A 23,746-nucleotide genomic window follows, 5' to 3' on the forward strand; every position below is an offset into this window, starting at 1 on the left:
GCCAAACAAGGAGAGAAGAAGACTAAGGAAATAATTCTGGCTAAAAATGAGCAGAGAGTAAACAGGATAAGAAATGTGATCAAAGTGCTTGAAGGTCAACCTCAGATATCTTCAATATCTTATATTGAAGATAAGATGCCTGATAAAAATAAGAACCTGGTCAATGACTGTGGACCATGTCAAAAATCATGATTTCAAACAATTCAAAGGAATGAACAGTAAACTAAAATGTTGCTGAAAAGAACATGAAAGATTATGGAGAATTAATTTTCTGTCATTGTGGGTGTTTCCTAAATGCATTAAATGTTTCTCTTTCATGCTAGACATTGAGAATATCATTGCTATAATATAGTGGATGCTAGAGAATACAGTTGCAGTGAAAGTAGATAATAAAACTTAGTTAAGTTCACAGTTCTTTTATGGCAGCCTAATGAAAAATTTTAAAAATACAGAGATGAAGAAAACAAGGAAAATGCACAATTCATTAGGAATCTAATCAGTACACAGAGATTATGCTTTTGATGATAGAAACAACTGTAGAATGATTTTCTGAGAAAATGATACATTGCATAACTCCAAGATCCAATATATGTAGGTGACTTAGAAAACCCTGTCAATTTGAATTTTAATGTTAATGAATATCATATCATTGATACTCTAAGGATATTCATGACTCTGCAGATTGTATTTTCAAAGTATATACATAAAATTGTTGAGCTTAAAACTTCTAAATAAGCTTCAGTATGCAAGATACTGTCAGATATGGCTTCCTAAATATGGGATGAATTGCACACAGGACCAGAAAGTATCTGGCTGTTGGGGTTGTCTTGTGCATGGCAGAATATTTAAAACTAATCATGAACTACATTGGTCAACATCAAGTAAGTATCCCTCTACTAAGTTTCATGAATTCGTTTGTTGTTTCCCAATATTGAAATTTCATTCATGATTTGAGGTTGAGGTTGGCAAAATGGCCCTGGTGTAGTAATTTGTGTCAAAAGAGTGTTGAAGATGATCACTGATTTGGGAGAATGATACAGTCAAAACTCAAAAAGAAATAGAAAATACACATGTTCTATTTATGTTTTATAAGTACAATGTTTCATACATGGTTCTGGTAAGTTGAGAGAGAAAATACAAATGTAATACTCTGAAGGAAATAATTTAAAAATAAAAGGCAAATGTATCTTTCGCATTGGTCAAATATACTAAATTGCAAGGTATTGACATTTGAATTCTATCCTCTTCATAACACTTCTGTGTTCTAAGCTTCTCCAGAATCCCTGGACTTCAGCCTGTGGAAGTGTCATATCTGGGCCTGCAACAGCAGAGAATTGAATATTTCATCAGCTTCCTAACATACTCAACTGTCAATCATTGTACTCTTACACAAACTGTTAATTTTAATATCACATATAATTCATTTGTTATTTTTTGAGCCCTGGTTTATCCAATTAAAATTTCTAGACTATCATTTAAATAATGTTTATAAGTGACTTGATTTTTGGATTTTCCCTCATATCTGAAATGTTTTTTGGCTTAATGGGCAATTTATTGCTCTTAATATTTTATATGTTCACCTTCTTAATTCAACCTCATCTGAAAAAGCCATTAGACATAATTTTCATCCACCTGACACTGGTCAATATTTTGACCATCATGTTCAGGTTGCTACCAGATATCATGTCATCCTTTGGATTAAGACAATTTTTAGACAGTACTGGCTGTAAAGCATTTTTGTACACATACAGAGTTACCCGGGCTCTTTCCATCTGTACCACCTCCTTGCTGAGTGCATTTCAGGCCATCATGATCAGTCCCAGTAATTCTAAGTGGGCACAGCTAAAATCAAAGCTGTCTATGTGGATTTCCCCCTCATTCTTTGCCATTTGGATCATCAACACTGTCGGCTACACCCCTATTATTAAAACTGTAAGAGCCAGCAGCAATTTCACTGTGATTGGTTCTGTGTTTTCTCAAGCATACTGTCATGCTAATCACTATGGCTATATCCTTACAACATCATTTCTATATGTTACACTGACTCAAGATCTTCTGTTTATGGTCCTTATGATCTGGAGCAGCCTGTACATGGTGAACCTCCTCTACAGACACCACCAGAGGACCCAGCATGTCCACAGCCCAAGCTGCTCTTCCCACCTCTATGCTGAACACAAAGCCACTCACAGCATCCTTTTGCTGGTAAGTTGTTTTGTGCTCAATTATGGTTCAAACAACATCATCCTCTTTTGTTTGATTTTTGGACCCAAGAACATCCCAAGACTGGACAAGATCAATGGAGTTTTATCATCATTGTACCCAACTATCTGCCCTTATATCCTAATAAGAAATAAGAAAATTATTCCCAAAATTAATTCTTCTTTTTAAGACATAAGATTCATGATAATTCAAAGAAAATTAAAGGGCTAATCTGATACCCTACACTTCTTTCTGCAACAGAGGAATCTTTTTTCAATATGTTTGAGCAAACAAACCTGGCCGCCCTTGAGTGCCTGAAATATTATTCTGAATTGACATACTCTGTTAATTAAAAAACTCAGAAATTCTTACAACCAAGCAGCACTTCACTGTTTTACCATCTTCCTACACAATATCAATTTGAGGACCATCAAATATTTACAAGTAGATTTGTACTTTCCAGTTGCAGAGTGTTCTGGCTTGTATCTAGATGTCCCCCCAAAGCCCCATATACTCGTGAATGGGGCTTTTTGGAGGTGGCTGGAACTAGGGTGTGTGTTTCTGGATTGAAGGATGTGATGCTGAGATTAAGGGTACATGATTGCTAAAGCAGTCCAATTATTGGTTTAGCATAGTTTTTGGTGTGGATAATGAGAGGGCCCATTCTAGTGTGGGTGCACTAACCAAAAGGTGGTGTGGTCGCAGAGATAAAAGGGGGAGACTGCTGCTGCTGCCACAGCTGCTTCTGCTGCTTGCTCCTTGTTGCTTCCAGCCTGCCATGCAATGAACTGCTTCTCCTCTGCAATACCCCCTTCCCATGGCACCTTACCTTGGAGCCAGCCAACTATGGACTGAAACCCCTACAAACTGTGAACTGAAATAAACCTTTCCTTTTTTGACTTACGTGTGTCAGGTATTTTGTCTCAGCAATGCAAAAAGTAACTAAGACACAGAAAAAACTTGTGGTGGCATCTTTTTATCACCCATATCTTGAGTTCATCCATGGTTTAGCATATTTTTATCCTATCTTGGAACAGAATACTTACAATTTTTTTTCATTAAGTTTATTGGTACATTTTAGGCATACAGTACACTTACATTCATCATTGGGAACTTCTACCTTTACATGATGTATCTTGGTTTTTATTTTTCCCCCATTTCCCTGCCCTTCCTTCAATCCCTCCCTTACAATTATTTTTTACAACTACAGTGTACCCAACATGTTAATGTCTCAGTCTCTTGGCTATTGATTTAAAATTCTGGAAAATATCTAACTGTCTTAGTTTCCCTATAATTTGATCTTTCACTCAACTAGTATTAGGGATTTGGTGATTGAAATGTGGACTCAAGGTAGATACATAAGTTTTCTCTTGAAGGAGTGATCTTACCACTGAATGTTATCAGTAGATAAAGTTTAAAAGGGAATAATTTTATATCTATATATAAAAAACATAATTATTTCTGTTTTAGAAACAACTCCAAATTTACACATAGTACTATGAACACTAGAACTGCTGAAAGAAATCCACAATTCTTGTGCAGTAGTTTTTTCTCACTAATACATACATAATTTGGGGGCCCCTCAATTTTTTATTTGATGGAGTTTGTCCATTATTCAAAGTGCACTTTGACTCAAATATTTCTGTTTGTTTTAAATCTAAAATAATGAAAATCTAAAATTGGAGCCAAAAATTGTTAAAGGTGGTGATTTTATTTGTTAGAGTTTTCTTGCTATAAGCAAATATCTAATAGAAATTAAGAGGGGAATGTTTATGCATTGTAGTCACAAATTTGTATACAAATATTTTCCCACTAGCTCATCTTCTGGAATTAATGAATGTTGATTCAAATCCATAATATAATTATTTACTTGTTCCAAATGTACAAAAAACCCAAATTTGTTTCCTGTCCAATTTTTAATGAACATATGATAATATACATATTTTATGTGTTCATGTTTATTGCACCAATTAGTAGCATGTAAAAATTTTTTCTTTAATGTAACTATCCTATAAAAGTTTTCCATATATTTTAAACATTCAATTTGAGTTTACATGATACTGTTATTTCAGGGTGAAAATTGTGTGTATCCAATTGATTTTCCATGATAGCATAATTTTTTGCTTAGTGCCAGCTCTATAGTTGAAATTTTTATTGGAATTTTAAAGAATCTATTGAGTATTTTTGATAAACTTTTAGGATTAACTTGAAGATATTAAACCTGTTGTATAATCTTCATTTAATTCATAAGTCAAATGTATGCTTGATTCAGTTATAAATAAATAAGTAGTCTTATTAATTAAACATTCTCAGAATATTGAATTAATACATCACAGTTACACTGATTTGATAGGAATCTAGATGTCCAAAACAAAATTAACAATGTTGAAATATATTACCAAGGCACTGATGTCAATGTACAATTAATTTCCTATATCACTGCTGGGAATATTTATGAAACTTTATTTTTAAAATTTTGGGACTGGGAATTTAGCTCAATGGCACCAAGCCTGCCTCATAAGCATAAGGTCCTGAGTTCAATCCCCGGTACCAAAAAGAAATTCTACCCAACACTCCTGACAAAACTAAGGCAATGTGAGGTACTTCTAGGAAGATGGCTGAGTGGTGAATAGCAGAGAAACAGCCTCTCTGAGATATGGTGTCCAAATGCTGGATTATAGGAATATGAAGAAGAGAAGAATGAGGAAGGTGGGTCCTTGGGAGCCACTGAAGCAAGAATTGAAGCCCATGAGGAGAGCAAAGAGAGAGATGTCAACACGGAAGAAGCAGGTAGCATGTGGCATTTTCTCCCTGAGCCCAGACTCACTGCATGAGAGTGGCAGCTCAAACTTTCAGATAGATGCACAGTGACTACTGGTAACTCCAGAGGCCTCCATGGAGAAACACACCAGTAGAACAGAGCAGTGGATGCAGCAGACTGCCATGGCTGGTGTGTTATTTGGGTTCAGAGGTCCCCATGGAGGGTCATTTGCTGGTAGCCATATTGGAGAGAAGCCCTGAGCTTAGAACTCAGAGCAGCTGTGGACTGGCTCCAGCTAGTGCCTCCAAAGTCAAGGTGAGGCACACCTTAGTTTAAATTGGCAGGAGGTCAAGGAGCACAATTCAAGCCAGGAGGGAGCCAAGTTCAAGCTGGCAGGAGGCATCCAGGATGTTGCAAGCTGAACAAATCAGGTTCCAGCCTCACAGCCAGAAACCAGCCTGAACTTCAGAGAAAGTAAAGGGGTAGACTTGCTGGAATTATTCTGTACCCTGCAGTAAATTTACAGTAGGCTTCCTGTGATTAATCAACTTGGATCTGGACTCTTTCTGCCTACTTTGTCTACCACTGACAGCACAGATACGCCTTGAAGTGGACTTTTTTTTCTTATTTTCTACTTCTTTCTTTTCTTGTTTTTGTTTTGTTTTGTTTTGTTTGATTGTTCTTTTATATGAGTGTGAACATTATTTCTAGTTTTTTTGTTGTTCATCAAAAAAGTATTTTTGTTGTTTCTAGTTTTTGTTTTTTTAGATTTTGCTCTATATTTTTAGATATTTAAGATTATTTTAGACTTTGTTATATAACCAAAAATCTAGTTCATATGGTTGAAGATGGCAAATTAATAGTTACCACAGTTTGTCATCTGCTAGGCTGCATTTGATGCTATTGTTATTGCTGATTGAACTACTCTAGCCAAGATAACATAATTGTTCTAATAAGTTTTTCTTTCTACTATGCCAAGAATGAGATTGCCTAAGGGTCATAAGTGATATTGTAGGCCAGTGCCAAAGAACCAGAGTAAAGGCCAATAAGCAGCAACTTCTCATCTGCAGTAAGTTGAAGAGGCAGGATCTTGAAACAAATTCAAAATCCAAAAGCCAGCCACACTGGGACCACTTCTCTGAGAAGTAGTCATTTCCTAAGGTTTCTAAATACTAGCAATAAAACTACTTGCCATAAGCAATTTATAAGCATCAACCCAGGAATTAAACTGAGAAAAATAGAAAATGAGAAGACAATAAAGCAAGATGCAACCCCAGATTTCCAGCTCGCCAAAGGCAAACCCAGAGGACAGTGAGGTAGAACAATTCAAAACCCATCCACCTAGATTCTCTGAGTGGTAACACCAGAAGTAACAAAGCAGATGAATGAGCTCTCAAAACAATCAAATAAAAAATAATTTCTTAGATAACTAAAGAGGTGGTGACCATAATGAAAGACATGGTTAGTAACTCTAGAGCAGTTACAAAAAAAATTGAGGAGCTTAGGAAAATGATGGAAATCATGAACTCTCAACATAGGAAAGAAGTGGAATCCATGAAACAGATTTAAACAGATATCCATGAGATTAATAATTCCATTGAAAGAATACTCAGCATAATGAACCAATTTGAGAACAGTTTATCAGATACAGGTGATAGGATTGTGATTAGTAATCATGAAAAGAAAGATTTCTTTAAAATACCAAGAAACCATAAAAAATCAATCCAATAGCTGCTAGATGATGCAAAGAAGAAAAACATAAGATTGGTGGGAGTCAGTGAAAAAGCAGGAGATAGCACAAGTAACTTTTTTAAAAACCTGTTCACAGAAATAATGGCAGAAAACTTCTCAAGCAGGGACAAGAATCTGACTTACAGATAAGTGAGGCATATACAACTCCAATTCTCCATGATCAAAATAAATCTACACCAAGGCATATAATAGTCAAGATTCCAGAAATCAAACACAAGAATGGAATATGAAAAGCTGTTAGAGAAAAGAAACAAATTGCCTATAAAGGAAAGACAATCAGAATCACAGGAGACTTCTCAATACAAACTCTAAAGTCAAGGAGAGCTTGGAGTGAAATATTTCAACCCCTAAAAGAAAACAACCTCCAACCCAGATTGATGTGCTCAACAAAACTGTCTCTGAAAATTCATGGAGAAATAAGATACTTGCATGACAAAGAAAAACTGAATTCCTATATCAGAAAAAAAAGAGTGAGCTCAAATAAACAACCTAATTTTGGACATCAAGCTTCTAGTAGAAGAGGAACAAATCAAGCCCTAAGCTCATATGAGGGAGGAAATTATAAACATGAACTGTAATCAATACAGTGGAAACTAAGAAAACAATACAAAGGATTAATGAACCAAAGAGTTGGTTCTTTGAAAGATTAAATAAAATTGACAAACCCTTAGCAAAACTAATCGAAAAAAAAAGAACAGACTCAAATCCATGGAATTAGGATTGAAAATGGTGAAATCACAACAGATCCTGCAGATATCCAGAAAATCATCAAGACCTACTTTGAGAACCTGTATTCTAGTAAGATGCAAAACACAAAAGAAATGGACAGATTCTTAGATACATATGAATTACCAAAATTGAATCAAGAAGATATAAAAATTAAATAAATTTAAATCAGTCAATGAAATTGAAGATATTATTAAAAACCTACCAACAAAGTAAGACTCAGGCCCTGACTGATTCATAGCCAAATTCTACAATAAATTTAGAGAGATTTAATGCTACTACTTCTCAAATGAAATTGAAAAGGAAGCAACACTCTCAAACTTATTTCTAGAAGCAAGTGTCACCCTGATATAAAAACCAGAGAAGGATCCAGTCGAAAAAGAAAGCTACAGGCCAATCACCACAATAAATTTAGATTCAAAAATTCACAATAAGATACTGGCAAGCAGAATGCAGCGAATCATCAAGAAGACTATACTATGACCAAGTAGGATTCACCCCAATGATGCAATATAGTTCTAGAAATATTAGCCAAATCAATTAGAAATGGATAGGAAAATAAGTTAAATTACCATTATTTGAAGATGACATGATACTCTACATAGAACATCCTAAAACCACCACCAAAACACTTTTAGGTTTAATAATCAAATTTAGTAGTGAAGCTGGATTAAAAAATCAACACTAAAATATCAATACCTTCCTGTACACAAATAATAAATTCTATAAGAGAGAAATTAGGGAAGCCACACCTTTCACAATAGTGTCCCCAAAATAAAATACCTAGGAATCAATCTAATGAAGGAAGTAAAGAGCTTTACATGGAAAACTACAATACTCTGAAGAGATTGAAAGGATATCAGAAAATGGAAATGTATCCCTTGTTCTTGGGTAGGAAGAATCAATATAGTAAAAATGGCTATACTCCCAAAATTGTTGTATAGATTTAATGTAATTGCAATCAAAATACTAATAATATATTTCACAGAATGAGAAAAAACAATTCTAAAATTCACTGGGAACCAGAAAAGACCTAAAGTAGCAAAAGCAATTCCTGGCAACAAAAGCAATGCAGGGGACATCAAAACACTGACTTAAAATGATTCTACAAAGCTATAGAGATTAAAAACTACATACTACTGACAAAAAAACAGATCTGAGGATCAATGAAACAGACTAGAATATGGAGAAATAACTACAAACACATTCAGCCACCTTATGTTTGAAAAAGGGACCAAACACCTTCACTGGAAAAAAGCCTCTTTAATAAACCATGCTGGAAAAACTGGCTTTCCAGGCCAATGACCAAAATTAGACCCATATCTCTCATTATGCACTAAACTAAAATCAAAATGGATCAAAGATCTAAATATTAAAACAGAATCAACAAATCTGCTGGAAGATAGGCAGAACTCTTGAAGACATAGGTGTAGGCAAAGATTATGAATGAAACCCTGATTGCACAGGAAATATCACAAAGAATCAAAAACTGAGATTTCATTTTGCACAGCCAAAGAAATAACCAACAGAGTGAAAAGACAACATGCAGAGTGGGAAAAAAGTTTATGCCGTGGCTTCTCAGACAAAGAATTAATATCTAGAACATATAAAGAACTGAAAAAATGCTGCTCATGGTGGCTCATGCCTGTAATGCCAGCACTTGGGTGGATTAGGCTGGAGGACTGCCATGAGTTTGAGGCCAGCCTGGACTACATAGTGAGTTCAAGTTTAGCCTGAACTACATATCAAGACCCTGTCTCAAACAAAAAAAACAATTGAAAAAATCAAAAAGACCCAATCCAAAAATGAGCACTTGAGATGAATACACACTTCCCAGATGAAGAAGTAGAAATGGCAAATAAATACATGAAAAAATGATCAACATCACTGATCATGAGGAAAATGCAAATTAAAACAACACTGAGATTCCATCTCACTCCAGGAAGAATGGCTGCTATAAAGAAATCAACCAATAAATGCTGGTAGGGCTGTAGAGAAAAAGGAACCATACTCCACTGTTGGTGGAAATGTAGACTGGTGCAACCACTGTGGAAATCAGTGTGGAGATTCCTCAAAACCCTAAAACTAGAGCTTCCATTTGAGCTACCAATTCTCCTTCTTGGATCTTCCCAAAAGACTTAAATGCATCATACGTCGGTGATATATGCAGATGTGGGCTAAAGAAGTCCTCAAAATGTGCAAATAGAGCCAGATTGGTGATTGTGTCAAGAGCTTAGAACAGCAAAATACAGATAGGAATGTGAATGGAAACACCATGCATGGCAGGATTCATTTGATAACAAATCTTTATTAGAAATTGGGGTAGATGCCATACATGTTACATTCTGGCAAAAGAATTTGTCTACACTTTGCTGTGAATTTATGGGAGGCTGAGTTTAAGGGTAGTTGATTTGATCTGAGGAAAGAAATTTTAAGGCAGCCCAATGTTTAGTCTGTGAAAGGAGTACTTTTGGCTGCTTTTGCCAGATGTAGAGTGAGAATTAGGCTCAAGCAGCATAGCAGAAAAATGTAAAAGCATAAATTTTGGCACAAAAAAATCACCTGTAAAGTTCAGACCAAGCAGGTATTGTTGAAGATTTTAGCAGCATTAAAAAGAAGTACTTAGAACAGGAACAAGAAGAAAGATTTCTTGAGAGCAGCTAAGTAATCACCAAGAACACAACCATTTCAGTCTCAGAGGTAAAAATGTAGGCAATTTTCCTTTGAAAAAAGAGTCCATGCTATCTATGCTCTAGAAGGTCCTTCTAAGAAATTGGTTCCCTGGGATTTGTTTCATATGCATAGCCACCTAGGCATGCAGAGTCCATTGCAGCCATGGTCCAGAGGGCCTGACTACTGCTCCCATTGACAATAAACTCTGGAATCATCCACATGATGCTTGTTTTTTCAGCAAGGACAATGCAAGAGTTACAAAGTCACTAAGAGTTCCACCCAGATTTCTAAGAAGGCCTGAAAAGCCAGAAAAAGAGCCTCAGAGAGGGCAGTACTTGAAGATGTGGGAATGAAGCTACAGGGCAAGTAGAGATCCCAGGAAATTGGAGATGCCAGGAAAATGGATTATGTGCTGAGGAAAGCTGTAGTGGCGCTAGTCCAAGGAAGTGGCCATGTGGCTACAATCGTCAAGACCTTGGTGGGTGGTGGCTTACCTGTCACTTGGAATTTATATCTCACTATCATGAGCACTGGGTACTGGACATGGAGCCACAGGACTCTACTGTATTTTTTAGTGTTCGTTTTGTCTTTTACTGACATTTTGTTGGTTATATAACTAATTGCATTTCACATTAGCAAATTCATACATGCTCACAGCATACTTTGACCATTTTACCTTCCCCCCCCCCAGCAACCCCATATCAATAACTTCCCTTCTAGTTTTACTTTTTTCATGGGAATTTTAGTGTGTGACTTGGACATTTCAGCAAATTTGAAAACACTGAGTTTGGGGGAAGAGATTATTGTGTTTCAGCTGTACTAAGACAGTTGTATCCTTTTAGGGAGAATTATTAACTAATTATGTTTATTAGGAGATAGTGGTTTTAATCAAAGTGTTTTGGTGTCAAGTTGGCAAGGAGTGGACTATGATCAATAATGCTCATATATCAACTTGATTGGAATAACAAATGTGTAGCAGATGAGCAAACCACATTATCAGGAGACTGGATGTGTCATGGATGAGTGATCTTGGGTACTACATGTGGTGCCTAACCTTTTTACTCTCTGGCACTATTCCTTGTTCTGCTTCCAAGCTGAATGATCTAAGCATTTTACCCTCCATGCCTTTCTACCATGATGTTTTTGCCAAGTAGCCTGCAGTAAGGCAAGTTTAACCTGCCCCCCTGTAAGTTATGCGTGTAAGCTTTTGTGTCTGAGCATGGGAAATTTAACTAATCCACAGTAAAGAGTTACTATTGCAATAATAACATAGAGTAGGGCCAGGGATTTAGCTCAGTGGTTCCACCGCCTGCCTCACAAGTGTAAGGTCCTGAGTTTGATCCCTGGTACCAAAAAAAAATTACATGCAAAACTTGGATAAATATAAAAATATTACCTAAATTTATGTATTATAAAATAAGGATAAAATATTAAGCAATATAATTATTAAGTGATAATCTGTCCTTTTCTTTCTCTCTCCTATTTTAGAGAAAGAGAGGAACAATTCAAGAAACTGAAGGCCAATTTCTGAATTGTGGTAACAGCTAAAAGACTGGACACTTCCCAGAGAACTATTTTTATACTTACATCCCAAACTGAAAAATCAACAAATTACTAGGCACATTACCTCCTGAAATTAAACCAAGAAGACCAAAAAGTTCCTAAATGGATGAACAACACCTAATAAGGTTGAATTAATAATAAAATGATAAAATGTATCTCAAAAAGCAAAGCCCAAAAATTGGACAGATTTATGGGTGAATTTTACCAAATCTTTTTTCACTCTTAAATTCTTTTATTGGTACATTTTAAATATACTATACATTTACATTCATCATAGGGAACTTGAAACTTTACATGATGTATTCTGGTTCTTATTTTCTCCCCATTCCCACTCCCTTCAACCCCTTCACCACTCCCTATTTACAAAGGCTTTCTTTCAATTTTTCCTCATATTTTTTCCTTTCCCTTCATTCCTTTTCCCTGCCTGTCCCACTTCCCCTACGACTTCGAAACCTTTTCTTTCTATTTCAAATTATCAATTATTCATTTTAATCCTTATTTACACTTTCAGTTTCTCATATCAGAAAAATTACTCAGTATTTACACATGTGTGTCCTATTTATTTCACTTAAGAGTATGTCTTCAATATTCATCAATTTAGCTATAAATGTCTAATTTCTCATTCCCTATGGCTGAGTAGTACTCCATTTTATTTAAAAAAAAAAAACAACACACATCTTTTTCATCCAGTTTCCAGTTGATGGGCACTTCAGTTGTTTCCAAGCTTTGGTTATTACAAACTGTGCCACTATAAACATAGGTGCACATATATCGCTGTGGTACGATTCTTTTAACTCTTTGAGGAAGATACTCAGTAGGGGAATAGCTGGGTCAAATGGGACCTCTAGTTCTAGTTCTTTGAGGTATCTCCATACTGATTTCCACAGTGGTTGCACCAGTCTAAACTCCCACCAACAATGGAAAAGGGTTCCTTTATCTCCACACCCCTGCCGGCATTTGTTATTGGTTGATTTCTTGATAGCAGCCATTCTTTGTGGGGTGAGGTGGAATCTCAGTGTTGTTCTCATCTGCATCTCTTGAATGACCAGTGATGTTGAACATTTTTTCATATATTTATTTGGTGCTTTTACTTCTTTGTCTGAGAAATGTCTGTTCATTTCAGATGCCCATTTTTGAATTGAGTCTTTGAATTTGGGGGTCTGATTTTTTCAATTCTTTATATATTCTTGACAGTAGGCCTTTGTCTGAGGTACAGCTGCTAAAAATTTCTTCCCACATTGTAGGTTGTCTGTTAGCTCTGTTGGTTTCTCTTGCAGTGCAGAAGCTTTGTAATAAGATGAGATCCCAGCTGTTGATTCTTTCTGCTAGTTCCCTTGCTATTGAGGTTTTGTTCATAAAGTCTTTTCCTATGCCAATATCTTCAAGAGTTTTATCTAACTTATCTTCCAGCAAGTTTAGTGTTTCTGTCTTAATATTTAGATCTTTAATCCACTTAGATCTCAGTTTAGTGCATGGTGATAGGTATGGATCTAGTTTTAATCTTTGCCAGGTTGAAATCCAGTTTTTCCAACAACATTTATTAAATAGGCTACCTTTCCTCCAATGAGGGTGGTTGGCTCCTTTGTCAAAGATGAGGTGGCTTAGTATGTCTGGAGTTGTTTCTGCGTCTTCTAATCTATTCCACTGATCCACAGGTCTGTTTCTTTGTCAGTACCATGCTGTTTTTATCACAGTAGCTTTGTAGTATAGTTTCAAGTTGGGGATTGTGATACCCCCAGCCATGTCTCTGTTGCCTAGAATTGCTTTTGCTATTCTAGGTTTCTTCTGATTTCAAATGAATTTTTGGATTGTTTTCTCTAGTTCTGTGAAGTATATTGTTGGAATTTCAATCAGCATTGCATTAAATCTATGTAGTAGTTTTGGAAGTATGGCCATTTTCACCATACCCAGGAACAAGGGATATCTTTCCATTTTCTTATATCCTCTTGATCTCCTTTTTCCAAGTGCTATAGTTTTCAGTGTAGAGGTCTTTTGCTTCCTTTGTTAGGTTGATTCCTAGATATTTCATTTTTTTAGATGCTATTGTAAAAGGAATTATTTCCTGAATTTCTCTCTCAATGAGTCTGCTATTTGCGTACAAGAAGGCTATTATTTTTTGAGTGTTGACCTTGTATCCAGCTACTCTACTGAATCTGTCAATTAGGCCTAGAAGACTTTTGCCCGAGTTTTTTGGGTCTTCTATGTAAAGTATAAAGGTTAATGAATTTTTTTTAAGTTTATTGGGGTAGTGATTTGTTATTTGGAAAACTTTTTTTTTTGGTACCAGGGATCGAACTTGGGTCCTTCCGCTTGTGAGGCAGGTGGCGGAACCACTGAGCTAAATCCCTGCCCCTAAAAGATATTTTTTTAAAGAACATTTTCATTTCTGAATTTTCTTTACATTTATTCAATATGTGACTTTAAAACCTCACCATGCTCAAAAGAAATACAGCATTACTTTTATCATCTGAATCACTAGGGACCGTACTCTGTTGCCGATCAAGTGTTAGATCAGCCACTATGTACTCTTTTAGGACAGACAATTCTTGTACCTGAAAGGGAAGAAATGAAGTAGGAAATAATTTTTTTATTCTTCATGATCATAAAAGGGCAGATGATTGGGTAGCACACTGATAACATTTCACCAATGCCCAAAGACCCTGGGAACTTTTTCTGCCCATAAAAGGAATAATAAGTAAAATAATTTTTCAAGCAATAGAAGAACACAAAGAGGCTTACCACTAAAAGGATACTGTGGGTGACTTTTATTTCAGGAGATGGCTGGGAAGAGAGGCTGTGTCTGTGGACATGCTGGGCTCTCCTCTGGTGTCTGTAGAGGAGACTCACCATGTAGAGGCTGGCCCAGATCATGAGGACCAAAAACAAGAGATCATCCATCAACATGATGCTGGAAAATAGTCCTGAAGTGTGGCTTTCAGATGGCCTAGTTTGACAGTATGCATGAAAATATTTATGATCAACAATAGTGAAATTGCCATTGGCTCTTACAGTTTCAATGATGTGTATATAAATGAGCATGTTGATAATCCAGAAGACAAAGAAAGAGGGGAAAATCCATGAAGAAAGTTTAGACTTAAACCAGACCCACATAGAATTCATAGGGCTGATAGTGATGGCTTGAAATGCACTCAGATGAGAGGTAGTTGAGATGGAAACACCCCGAGTAATTCTGTATGTGTACGAAATTACCTTACAACCAATGTCATCCAAAAAATATCTTACTCCAAATAATGCCATGATATGTGGAATTAATGTGAAGATGATATTCAAAGTATTGACCACTGTCAGATGGATCATAATGAAATCTACGGGCTTCATAAGATTAGGCTGAGTTAAAAAAGTATACATAAATATCGCAAACAGTGATGAGTTCATCATAACACCAATACAAATCTGAGAGAAAAGGAGAATGCCAAAAAATATTATACCAAGGAACATTTTCTAAATATTTGTTTAATTAGATTAGCCAAGTCTAAAATGAAAGATAAATTTGTATTGTAAAATTATATTCAAAATGAGCTTATGCTAAATAAAAGAGAGATGGTAAGAATTAAGGAGGTAGACTTTGAAGAGATTAGGGTGTGATTAGGGGAGAAGGGGAGAGGGAAGATTTGGGAATGGAAGAAAAAATGATCAAGATGCAATATGTATATGCACCAGTACTCCAAGATGAATGTAATTATTATGCATTGCAAACATAAACTAGCAATAGAAAAAACAAAAGTGGTCTTGTGGAAGATTATCCAGAAACAATTCAGGATTTAAGGAGATGGTGATTTGTCCCACACTCATTTTTCAACAGTGGATGTAGCTGTTCCAGAAACTGGTGTCCAGGGACTCATGAGAACCTTGCAGTACAGCAGTACTTGCTCTGAAGAAGTGGGATCCCTTGGTGACACCTCCAGTCTAGTCGACTAGAAGTGGGGACCTTTTGGCCCATGTGAAAGGCAATTGCATGTTACAAAGAATTTTATATACGAAATGAGATTTGACACAATATCAAGTTGCATTTCATTTGTAAACCAGTTCCAACCTCCTAAGGTCTCTGAAGGACATTATTGAACAGGCACCCTTGACCTTTGTTCCAGTTTTGGCTGCACACACAATTCTTCCTGGTCAGGATCGTTAAATACTCATCTAGCAGTGAGGGTGTTCTGAGTGGGGACGTTTTGTCTCTCCTCCCAACCCACAGGTTGACCAGTAGTGTTTCAAATATTTGGTTCCCACAACTTTGTGCAGAGAAATTGATATGTAGATAGTAGAGGTAAAAATTGCTGGTAAATATCCCACAATGATAAACAGTCCACAGGACAACTGCCACAACAGGGAACTGACCCTTACACCGCAGTCCATAAACCCAGCCGAACAACTAATCTGTGTATTTCTAGGTAGCAACAGATGTAAAGTCCACTTTTTTTTATCTGAACACTTTCCTTTTTATAGTTGTTTATTTTGGGTGTTTTTAAACAATTTCCTCTTGGACTCATTGTTAGTAACCCACCATGGCTCAAATTAGTTGAAACATATGTCCTGGTCATAGAAAAGTTTAATGCAGCCTAGGAAACTGGACACATATACACAGAATGCCTTTCATCTGTATTTCATTGCAGTCTTTTTAGTAAAATTTTACCTTCCTCGGTGACAGTAGTGTGACAAGGACAGATAGATGTAAACCAAAAGTATCTTGGTGATCTGGAGAGAACATGCCACCCTTTGGGAAACATCTGGGCTGTTACATTGTTTTGCAGCACAGAGGTAAAACTTCCAAACTCTTTTGCAATGCTGCACACTTTCTTATACATGTTGTAGAAAAAGAATTAGTAGATTATCAATATAGTCAGAACAAGGATGATATAAAATCTATCTAGGGTTGACATTGAAAATCATAATCAATATTTCATCTCTATTAATTGAGTTTTGGAGTTTTCTTCTGTATCATTTGGTTGGAGATGCACCTTTCCTCTGACCAGGGTTTTCTTGTGCACACAATGTTATCTTTTTCCATAGTTATGCTTCTGCTGGATTCCATATATATTTCCCTCGTTCTGACAAAGCCCATGAAAGGATTCTAAACTAACCAAGCTCTATTTTCTTTTTCCTCCACACAATTTTCTACTTTAGCCTTTATACTTACTGTAGTAATAATATTCTCATTGTTTAGTGAGAAGAAGCCACATTGAAATTATTTATTGAACACATGCAATGTTAGAGTATTATCCCTCTATAATCTCTTATTCCTTTTATAAAATTTATAATTTGGTTTTGTGAGTATGAATTTTTTGAATTTGTTGAATCTAGTATGATTGATGAATCTTGACCACACTGTCAGTTTGAAAATGCATCTTATGTTTACTATATGATGTGACTGTTTCAGTTTTACATTTCAGCCCTTTGATCATTCATATTTTGTTAATTTTCACTAAGCAGTGGCTTTTCATCCTCTATCTATTAGTCAAAATTCATTCATCCGTCATCATCAAACAAAATTTTTAAAGGTGTGGGAAACTCTTCATAGGAAATCTAGAAACTGCATTCAGATGTACGGGCATCCCTAAGTACATTTCTCTGTCACACAAATGCTAAAGGGAGAGAAGGGCTGCTGAGAAAATCCAAATGGTTTGGCTGTGTGCTTGCAAAGGTGATTTTAAATTGGCAACTACTGCAGATGTCTTAGAGCTGAGAAATCTGTAGCCAAGTGCTTGTTAGTTGGCCTGGGCCCATTGTTTGAATATCACCTTGGAAGGTGGAGCCATTTGAAAGTCTCTGCTTCTGTGATTGACCCTGAATGACTTAATATTTAAAAGATGATGAGCCTCTAACTCCCAAACTCAACTGGGATCTTTTTTGACCAATTCTAGCCCAGTAATTTTACAGGAAGTCTATTGCAGGATGTGTCATTTGGATTTGGTAAGAGATTCTGCCAATTGCAAATCACAGATGTCCCAACTTATTTGTCAGTTTCACACACTTACTGTTTTGGAAAGCACCGTGTTTGAGAACTAATCATCACATGAAGAATGTGTTGAAAAGTCAAAAGCAAAAGCATCCAGGATTGCACAAATGCAGTTTATTGGGGACTTACAGATAGAAGGAAGTCTTGTGCAGCCCAGAGACCAGAGGATTCCTGCACCTGGAGACAGAAAAAAATGGATTACTATGCTAAGCACACAAAGGTAACTTCAGCCCCCAATCCCACCACCTCCAAAATGTATGAGCCTTACTAAAACATTAGTAGGATACAAAATATATCAGTTATCAAACATTCCAGACATCATTACAAGTTTTAAAAAAACTTTTAGCCTTCTTAATGAATTTGTTTTTCCTTGAAGATTTGAAATCTAGTTCAGGGTCACCTGGGAGGCTAGACTGTGTTTATGGCTAAAACATGAGAACTACCTGTATGGAAATCTCAATAGAGAGAAATATTTGGTAGTACAGTATTCTGTAACTTTTTTCAGTAAGAACTCTAAAGCTGTATAAGGAATGTAACCTAACATAGTAAAAGCCATGAATGACAAGTCCACAGCTGGCTTCTTAATAATGATGAGCTGAAAGCTTTTCTACTAAGATGAGGAACAAGAAAAGGATTCTCACTCCTGCTCCTTCTATTTAGGTTAGTATTGGAGGACTTAGCAACGGTACTTAAGCAAGAATTAAGTAATTAATAGCACTAAAAGTATATGTACCTTAAAGTGGTTTATAAAGACAATGTAATCACAATAAAAATTCTAAGAGCATTTTTTACAGAATTAGAAAACCTAATCTTAAATTTCATATGGAACCACAAAATACAGTATACCCAATAACCAAAACAATTTTGAACTGGAAAAAACAAAATCTGATCATTAGACCTCTTATTTTGAAACTGTACCACCAAACTATAATTAGGTAATCAGTATGGTGCTGGCATAAAAATACTTTTATTGACTAATAAAAAAATAAATATTTCTAACATAAACCCAAATATTTACAACGAACTAACGTTGACAATGGCATAGGGGATGCCCAGTGGTGAAAGATACATAATTCACTTAGGGGTGATGAGAACAGTGGATTTACATGTCCAAAAGAATGACTGAGGACCTTGAGAATATCATAAAGAAAAATTTATTCAAATAAGATTAAAGACATACACGGAAGACCTAACACTATGAACTAAGCAATAAAATGCTGGTTGGGCTTTCTGCTTGCCGTTCTTGCAGCCATGGCGGCCGCCGTGCTCCCGTGGCGGTTCACCGTGCAGGCCTTCTCCACCGCCGTGACCCCGGCCACTCACGCTCGGAGACCGAGCCCGCATCCAGGAGAAAGAACATCCAAAAGTGAAAGGCAAATGAGGAGACAGGCACTACCTCTTAGAACAGAGAAAATGGCTGTCGACCAGGACTGGCCTAGTGTTTACCCTGTTGCAGGGCCCTTTAAGCCCTCTGCAGTGCCTCTCCCTGTTCCGATGGGTTATCCAGTGAAAAACGGCGTTCCTATGGCAAAGGAAGGAAATCTAGAACTTCTAAAGATCCCTAATTTTCTGCGTTTGACTCCTGTAACAATTAAAAAGCACTGCCAAGCTCTTAAAGATTTCTGCACCGAGTGGCCAGCGCACTAGACAGTGATGAGAAATGTGCGAAGCATTTTCCAATTGAAATTGACACTGCTGATTATGTTTCATCAGGACCATCTGTTCGAAACCCCAAAGCATGAGGAGTAACCTTAAGGGTGAAACTTTCCAGTTTGAATTTAGATGATCATGCAAAGAAGAAATTGATTAAACTTGTAGAAGAACGATACTGCAAGACTACAGATGTACTCACCATCAAAACAGATAGATGCCCTTTAAAGAGACAGAACTATGATTATGCACTGTATCTACTATGATTATGCACTGTAGCTACTGACAGTATCATACCATGAATCTTGGAAAACTGAAGAATGGGAAAAAATAAGACTGAAGCAGACATGGAAGAATATATATGGAAAAATAGCTCCTCAGAAAAAAATATCCTGGAAACACTTCTTCAAATTAGCATTGCTGAGAAAAACATGGAAGCAAATAAAGAAGAGCTCCTTGGTACTAAAGAGGTTGAAAATTCTCAAAAGTCTCTTGTTAGTCTTAAGAATGAGGGGGAAAATGAAATTACCCTTTCTCAGTACAAAGAGTCAGTGAAGAGACTGTTAAATCTAACATGAGCTGTGAAGTGGGAAGATCTGCTTTATTTTACAATACATGTAATCAATACCTAATTTGATGTAAAAGTGAAAATGTTTAAAAACCACTTCTTACCCAAGAGTTAATTTTAAAAATTATCTGTAATCGTAAAAAAAAAAAAATCCTAGTTGGCTTCAATAATATGGGACAAAATAAACTCTAAGGGAGCAAAGTTATAGAATATAAAGAAAGGCATTATATTTATCCTAAAACATTAAACATATTCAAATATTTATGTTACCTATATATGTGATGTAAAAGCAGAGAGAATTACAAAAAACATGATTAAATCTACCATTGTTTTGGGAGATTTTAACTGTGCTATTTTATTTTGTTTTTGTTTTTTTTTTGGGGGGGGGTGGTACCAGGGATCGAACTCAGGACCTTGTGCTTGTGAGGCAGGTGCCGGAACCACTGAGCTAAATCCCCGGCTAACTGTGCTATTTTAATAATTCTTATTTGCAGATGAAATGTCACTCAGAATATTAAAAAATTGTGCACAACTGTTCACAATGGTGACCAGGCATCCACAGAAACACCACACACACACAGTCCCTGTTACATATGCATCTTTCCTTCTCAGGCACACATGAGACCAGGAGAAAACATAGACATGCAACCAATCCCTAAGTGAGATTCAACAAAGTCCAACAGTATACTTAATAGGACAGTTTGTGTTAATATAATACTGTGATGTATAAACATGGTGAGAGAAATAGATCTAGTTTTAATCTTTGGCAAGTTGAAACATTAAACCATCTGGAAGAGAGGTTAGGTAGAACTCTTGAAGACATTGGCATAGGAAAAGACTTCATGAACAAAACCTCAGTAGCACATGAGCTAGCACAAAGAATCATCAACTGGAATCTCATCTTTTTAAAAAGCTTCTGCACTTTAAGAGAAACCACCAACAGAGTGAAGAGACAACCCACAATGTGAGAAAAAATTTTTATCAGCTGTTCCTCAGACAAAAGTCTACCATTTAGAATATAAAAAGAACTTTTAAAAATCCCTTTTTACCAAGATGGCACCAAAGGCAAATAAGGAAGCTCCTGCCCCTCCCAAAGCTGAAGCCAAAGCAAAAGCTTTGAAAGCCAACAAAGCAGTCCTGAAAGGCATCCACAGCCACAAAAAGAAGAAAATCCACACATCACCCACCTTATGCCATCCCAAGACACTGCGGTTTCAGTGGCAGCTGAAATACCCTCAGAAAAGTGGCCCCAGGAGAAGCAAGTTTGACCATTATACCATCATCAAGTTCCCCTGACCACAGAGTCAGCCATGAAGAAGACAGAGAACAACAACACACTCGTGTTCATTATGGATCTCAAGGCCAACAAGCACCAGAGCAAACAAGCTGTGAAGAAGCTCTATGACACTGAGGTGGTCAAGGTCAGTCTCCTACTCAGGCCTGCTGGAGAGAAGGCGTATGTTCAACTGGCTCCTGAATACGATGCTTTGGATGTTGCCAACAAAATTGGGATCATCTAAACTGAGTCCAGCTGGCTAATTCTAAATATACATCATTTTCACCATTAAAAAAAATATAAGATCTCTCAAATTTAAAGACCCAACCCAAAAATGGGCATATGAAATGAAAAGACATTTCTCAGGCAAAGAAATAGAAACAGCAAATAAACATATGAAAAAAAAAATGTTCAACATCACTGGTCATTTGAGAGATGCAGATGAAAACAACACTGAAATTCCACCTTATTCCAGAAAGAATGGTGGCTATCAAGAAATCAATCAATAATAAATGCTGGAGGGGTTGTAGGGAAAAAGGAACCCTTCTCCACTGTTGGTGGGAGTGTAGACTGGTGCAACCACTGTGGAAATCAATATGGAGATATCTCAAAGAACTAAGATTAGAGATCCCATTTAACCCAGCTATTCCCCTGCTGGGTATCTTCCCAAAAGAATTAAAAGAATCATACCACAGCGATATATGCGCACCCATGTTCATAGCAACACAGTTTGTAATAGGTAAAACTTGGAAATAGCCCAATTGGCCATCAACTGGAAACTGGATAAAGAAGAGGTGGGTTTTTTTATAAAATGCAGTACTACTCAGCCATAAAGAATGAGAAATAAGAGACATTTATAGCTAAATGAATGCACATTGAGGCCATAGTCTTTTTTTTTTTTGGTACTGGGGATCGAACCTGGGTCCTTGCGTTTGCGAGGCAGGCGGCGGAACCACTGAGCTAAATCCCCGGCATGAGGCCATAATCTTAAGTGAAAGAGAAATAAATAGGACACACATGTGTTAATACTAAATAGTTTCTCTGGTGTGAGAAACCGAAAATATAAATAAGGATAAAAATGTATAATAGATAATGTGAAATAGGAAGAAAAGGTCTAAAGGGGAAGGGGAATTTGGAAGGGTAGGAGAAAGGAAAGAAGGGACAAGAATAAATATAAGAAAAGGAAAAAAATAGAAACAAAGTCTTTGTAAATAGGGAGGGGTGGAGGGGTTGAAGGGAGGGCAGGGGAATGGAGAAAAAGGTAAGAACCAAGGTATATCATGTAAAAGTACAAATTCCCAGTGATTAATGTCATCATATGGTATACCTAAAATGTACCAATAAACTTACTAATTTAAAAGGAAGGGGTGGTGGGAGAGGAAGGGGAAAGGAAAGAAGGCAAAGGAAAAAATATGAGAACAGAAAAAAACAAAAATGAAATCTATGTAAATAGGGAGGGGTGGAGGGGGTGAAGGGCGCACCAGTAATGGGGGAAAAAAAATAAGAACCAAGATACATCATGTACAGGTACAAACACCCAGTGATAAATGTAAACATATTGTATACCTAAAATGTACCAATGAAAGAATTTTTTTAAAAAAGAATTTAAAAAGAACAGATTCTCTACATGCTCAAAATTAAAATATTTCTGTATAATCAAAATAGTGAAAAAAACTTATAAATGTGAAGACCAGAGGAGAAGCGCTGAAGAAAAAAATATATTAGAAGAGATATAGAAAAATGAACCCTAAAAAGAATAAATAGAATTAATATAGATGTAAGCAGACTAATAATCAAATGACCCAAAATAGGGGAAAAAGTCAAAATCATATTCCTAAGAAAAATAATACATTTCAAACACCTCTAGGAGACTGTATCACTTCACAGTTAGTGTCAGGATTACAACATTAGAGATAGCAACTGAGACTGAAAATATTTGTTAAACTCTGGTAGTGTGACTATTCATTCAGAAAGATGTGAAATTGAAGGATGTGAACAAATTTTTTAAATGTGTAACTAAAAAGGTTTAAAAATTGAGGAATTATAAGATTTCAGATTATACGGAGGAATAATTTTACAGTGTTCCCCATGATAAAATTGAGTAGGGGAAAAATCCTTATATAAGAAATTTTTTTAAATGATTCCAGAGTTAACTATACAAAATAATCCAAATGACGTAGTTTGAAAAGTATGACGACAGCGGTATCTATTTGCAGTACTTAATGGAAAATAATCTGCACGAAATAATTGTAAAATGAACTCCAAACTTGTAAGAAGATTCAAGAAATTGAGGAAAAGAATATCCAAAGATGTTAAATAGGTTTAACTTATAAACTACAAGAAAAATGTATGGTCACCCCAGTATATTGATAATATGATATAATGAAATTGAAAATATATGTGGTTAATATTATGTATAAATAAAAGTGATTTGTTATTCTTACAGAATAATAATGTAAACTATTTCATATTTGTGCTTTTTGCTTTATTATTGGATAAAATTATACACATAAATATACACATTATCTCTTCACTTCTCATGATTTTAGAGGGGCTTTATGTTCAAAATTAAAAGTAAAATTTGAAATAATTGAAAAGACAATA

At 36.0% G+C, this 23,746-nt stretch overlaps 2 protein-coding genes, 1 long non-coding RNA gene and 1 pseudogene across 3 annotated transcripts in view; 2 read left to right on the top strand and 2 right to left on the bottom strand.

Annotated features, from left to right (window-relative positions):
• The first annotated feature begins 1,482 nt into the window (after window positions 1-1,482).
• On the top strand, window positions 1,483-2,388 carry LOC147821361 (vomeronasal type-1 receptor 4-like). Its single transcript, XM_087200588.1, has one exon. The coding sequence runs from the start codon at window positions 1,483-1,485 to the stop codon at window positions 2,386-2,388; it is 906 nt and encodes a 301-aa protein (XP_087056714.1).
• An 11,797-nt stretch (window positions 2,389-14,185) lies between these two features.
• On the bottom strand, window positions 14,186-15,133 carry LOC106007872 (vomeronasal type-1 receptor 4-like). Its single transcript, XM_013066205.3, has one exon. The coding sequence runs from the start codon at window positions 15,131-15,133 to the stop codon at window positions 14,186-14,188; it is 948 nt and encodes a 315-aa protein (XP_012921659.3).
• Window positions 15,134-17,745: 2,612 nt separating this feature from the next.
• LOC147821362 (uncharacterized) overlaps window positions 17,746-23,746 on the bottom strand; it is a 42,789-nt gene continuing 36,788 nt past the window's right edge. Inside the window, exon 3 of the long non-coding RNA XR_015447185.1 lies at window positions 17,746-17,825. This is a non-coding gene — a long non-coding RNA (uncharacterized LOC147821362). The remainder of the gene's footprint in view (window positions 17,826-23,746) is intronic.
• LOC101711650 (small ribosomal subunit protein mS35 pseudogene) lies at window positions 18,900-19,890 on the top strand (annotated as a pseudogene).

The sequence above is a fragment of the Heterocephalus glaber genome, unplaced genomic scaffold (genome assembly GCF_053883595.1).
Source record: "Heterocephalus glaber isolate CG9 unplaced genomic scaffold, H.glaber_assembly_v1.0 deba00001744, whole genome shotgun sequence".
In the NCBI taxonomy this organism is placed as follows: Eukaryota; Metazoa; Chordata; class Mammalia; order Rodentia; family Bathyergidae; genus Heterocephalus; species Heterocephalus glaber.

Bases quoted from the DNA above. Each gene is read 5' to 3' on its own strand.
- LOC147821361 (XM_087200588.1), top strand. From the start codon at position 1,483: ATGTTTATAAGTGACTTGATTTTTGGATTTTCCCTCATATCTGAAATG.
- LOC106007872 (XM_013066205.3), bottom strand. From the start codon at position 15,133: ATGTTCCTTGGTATAATATTTTTTGGCATTCTCCTTTTCTCTCAGATT.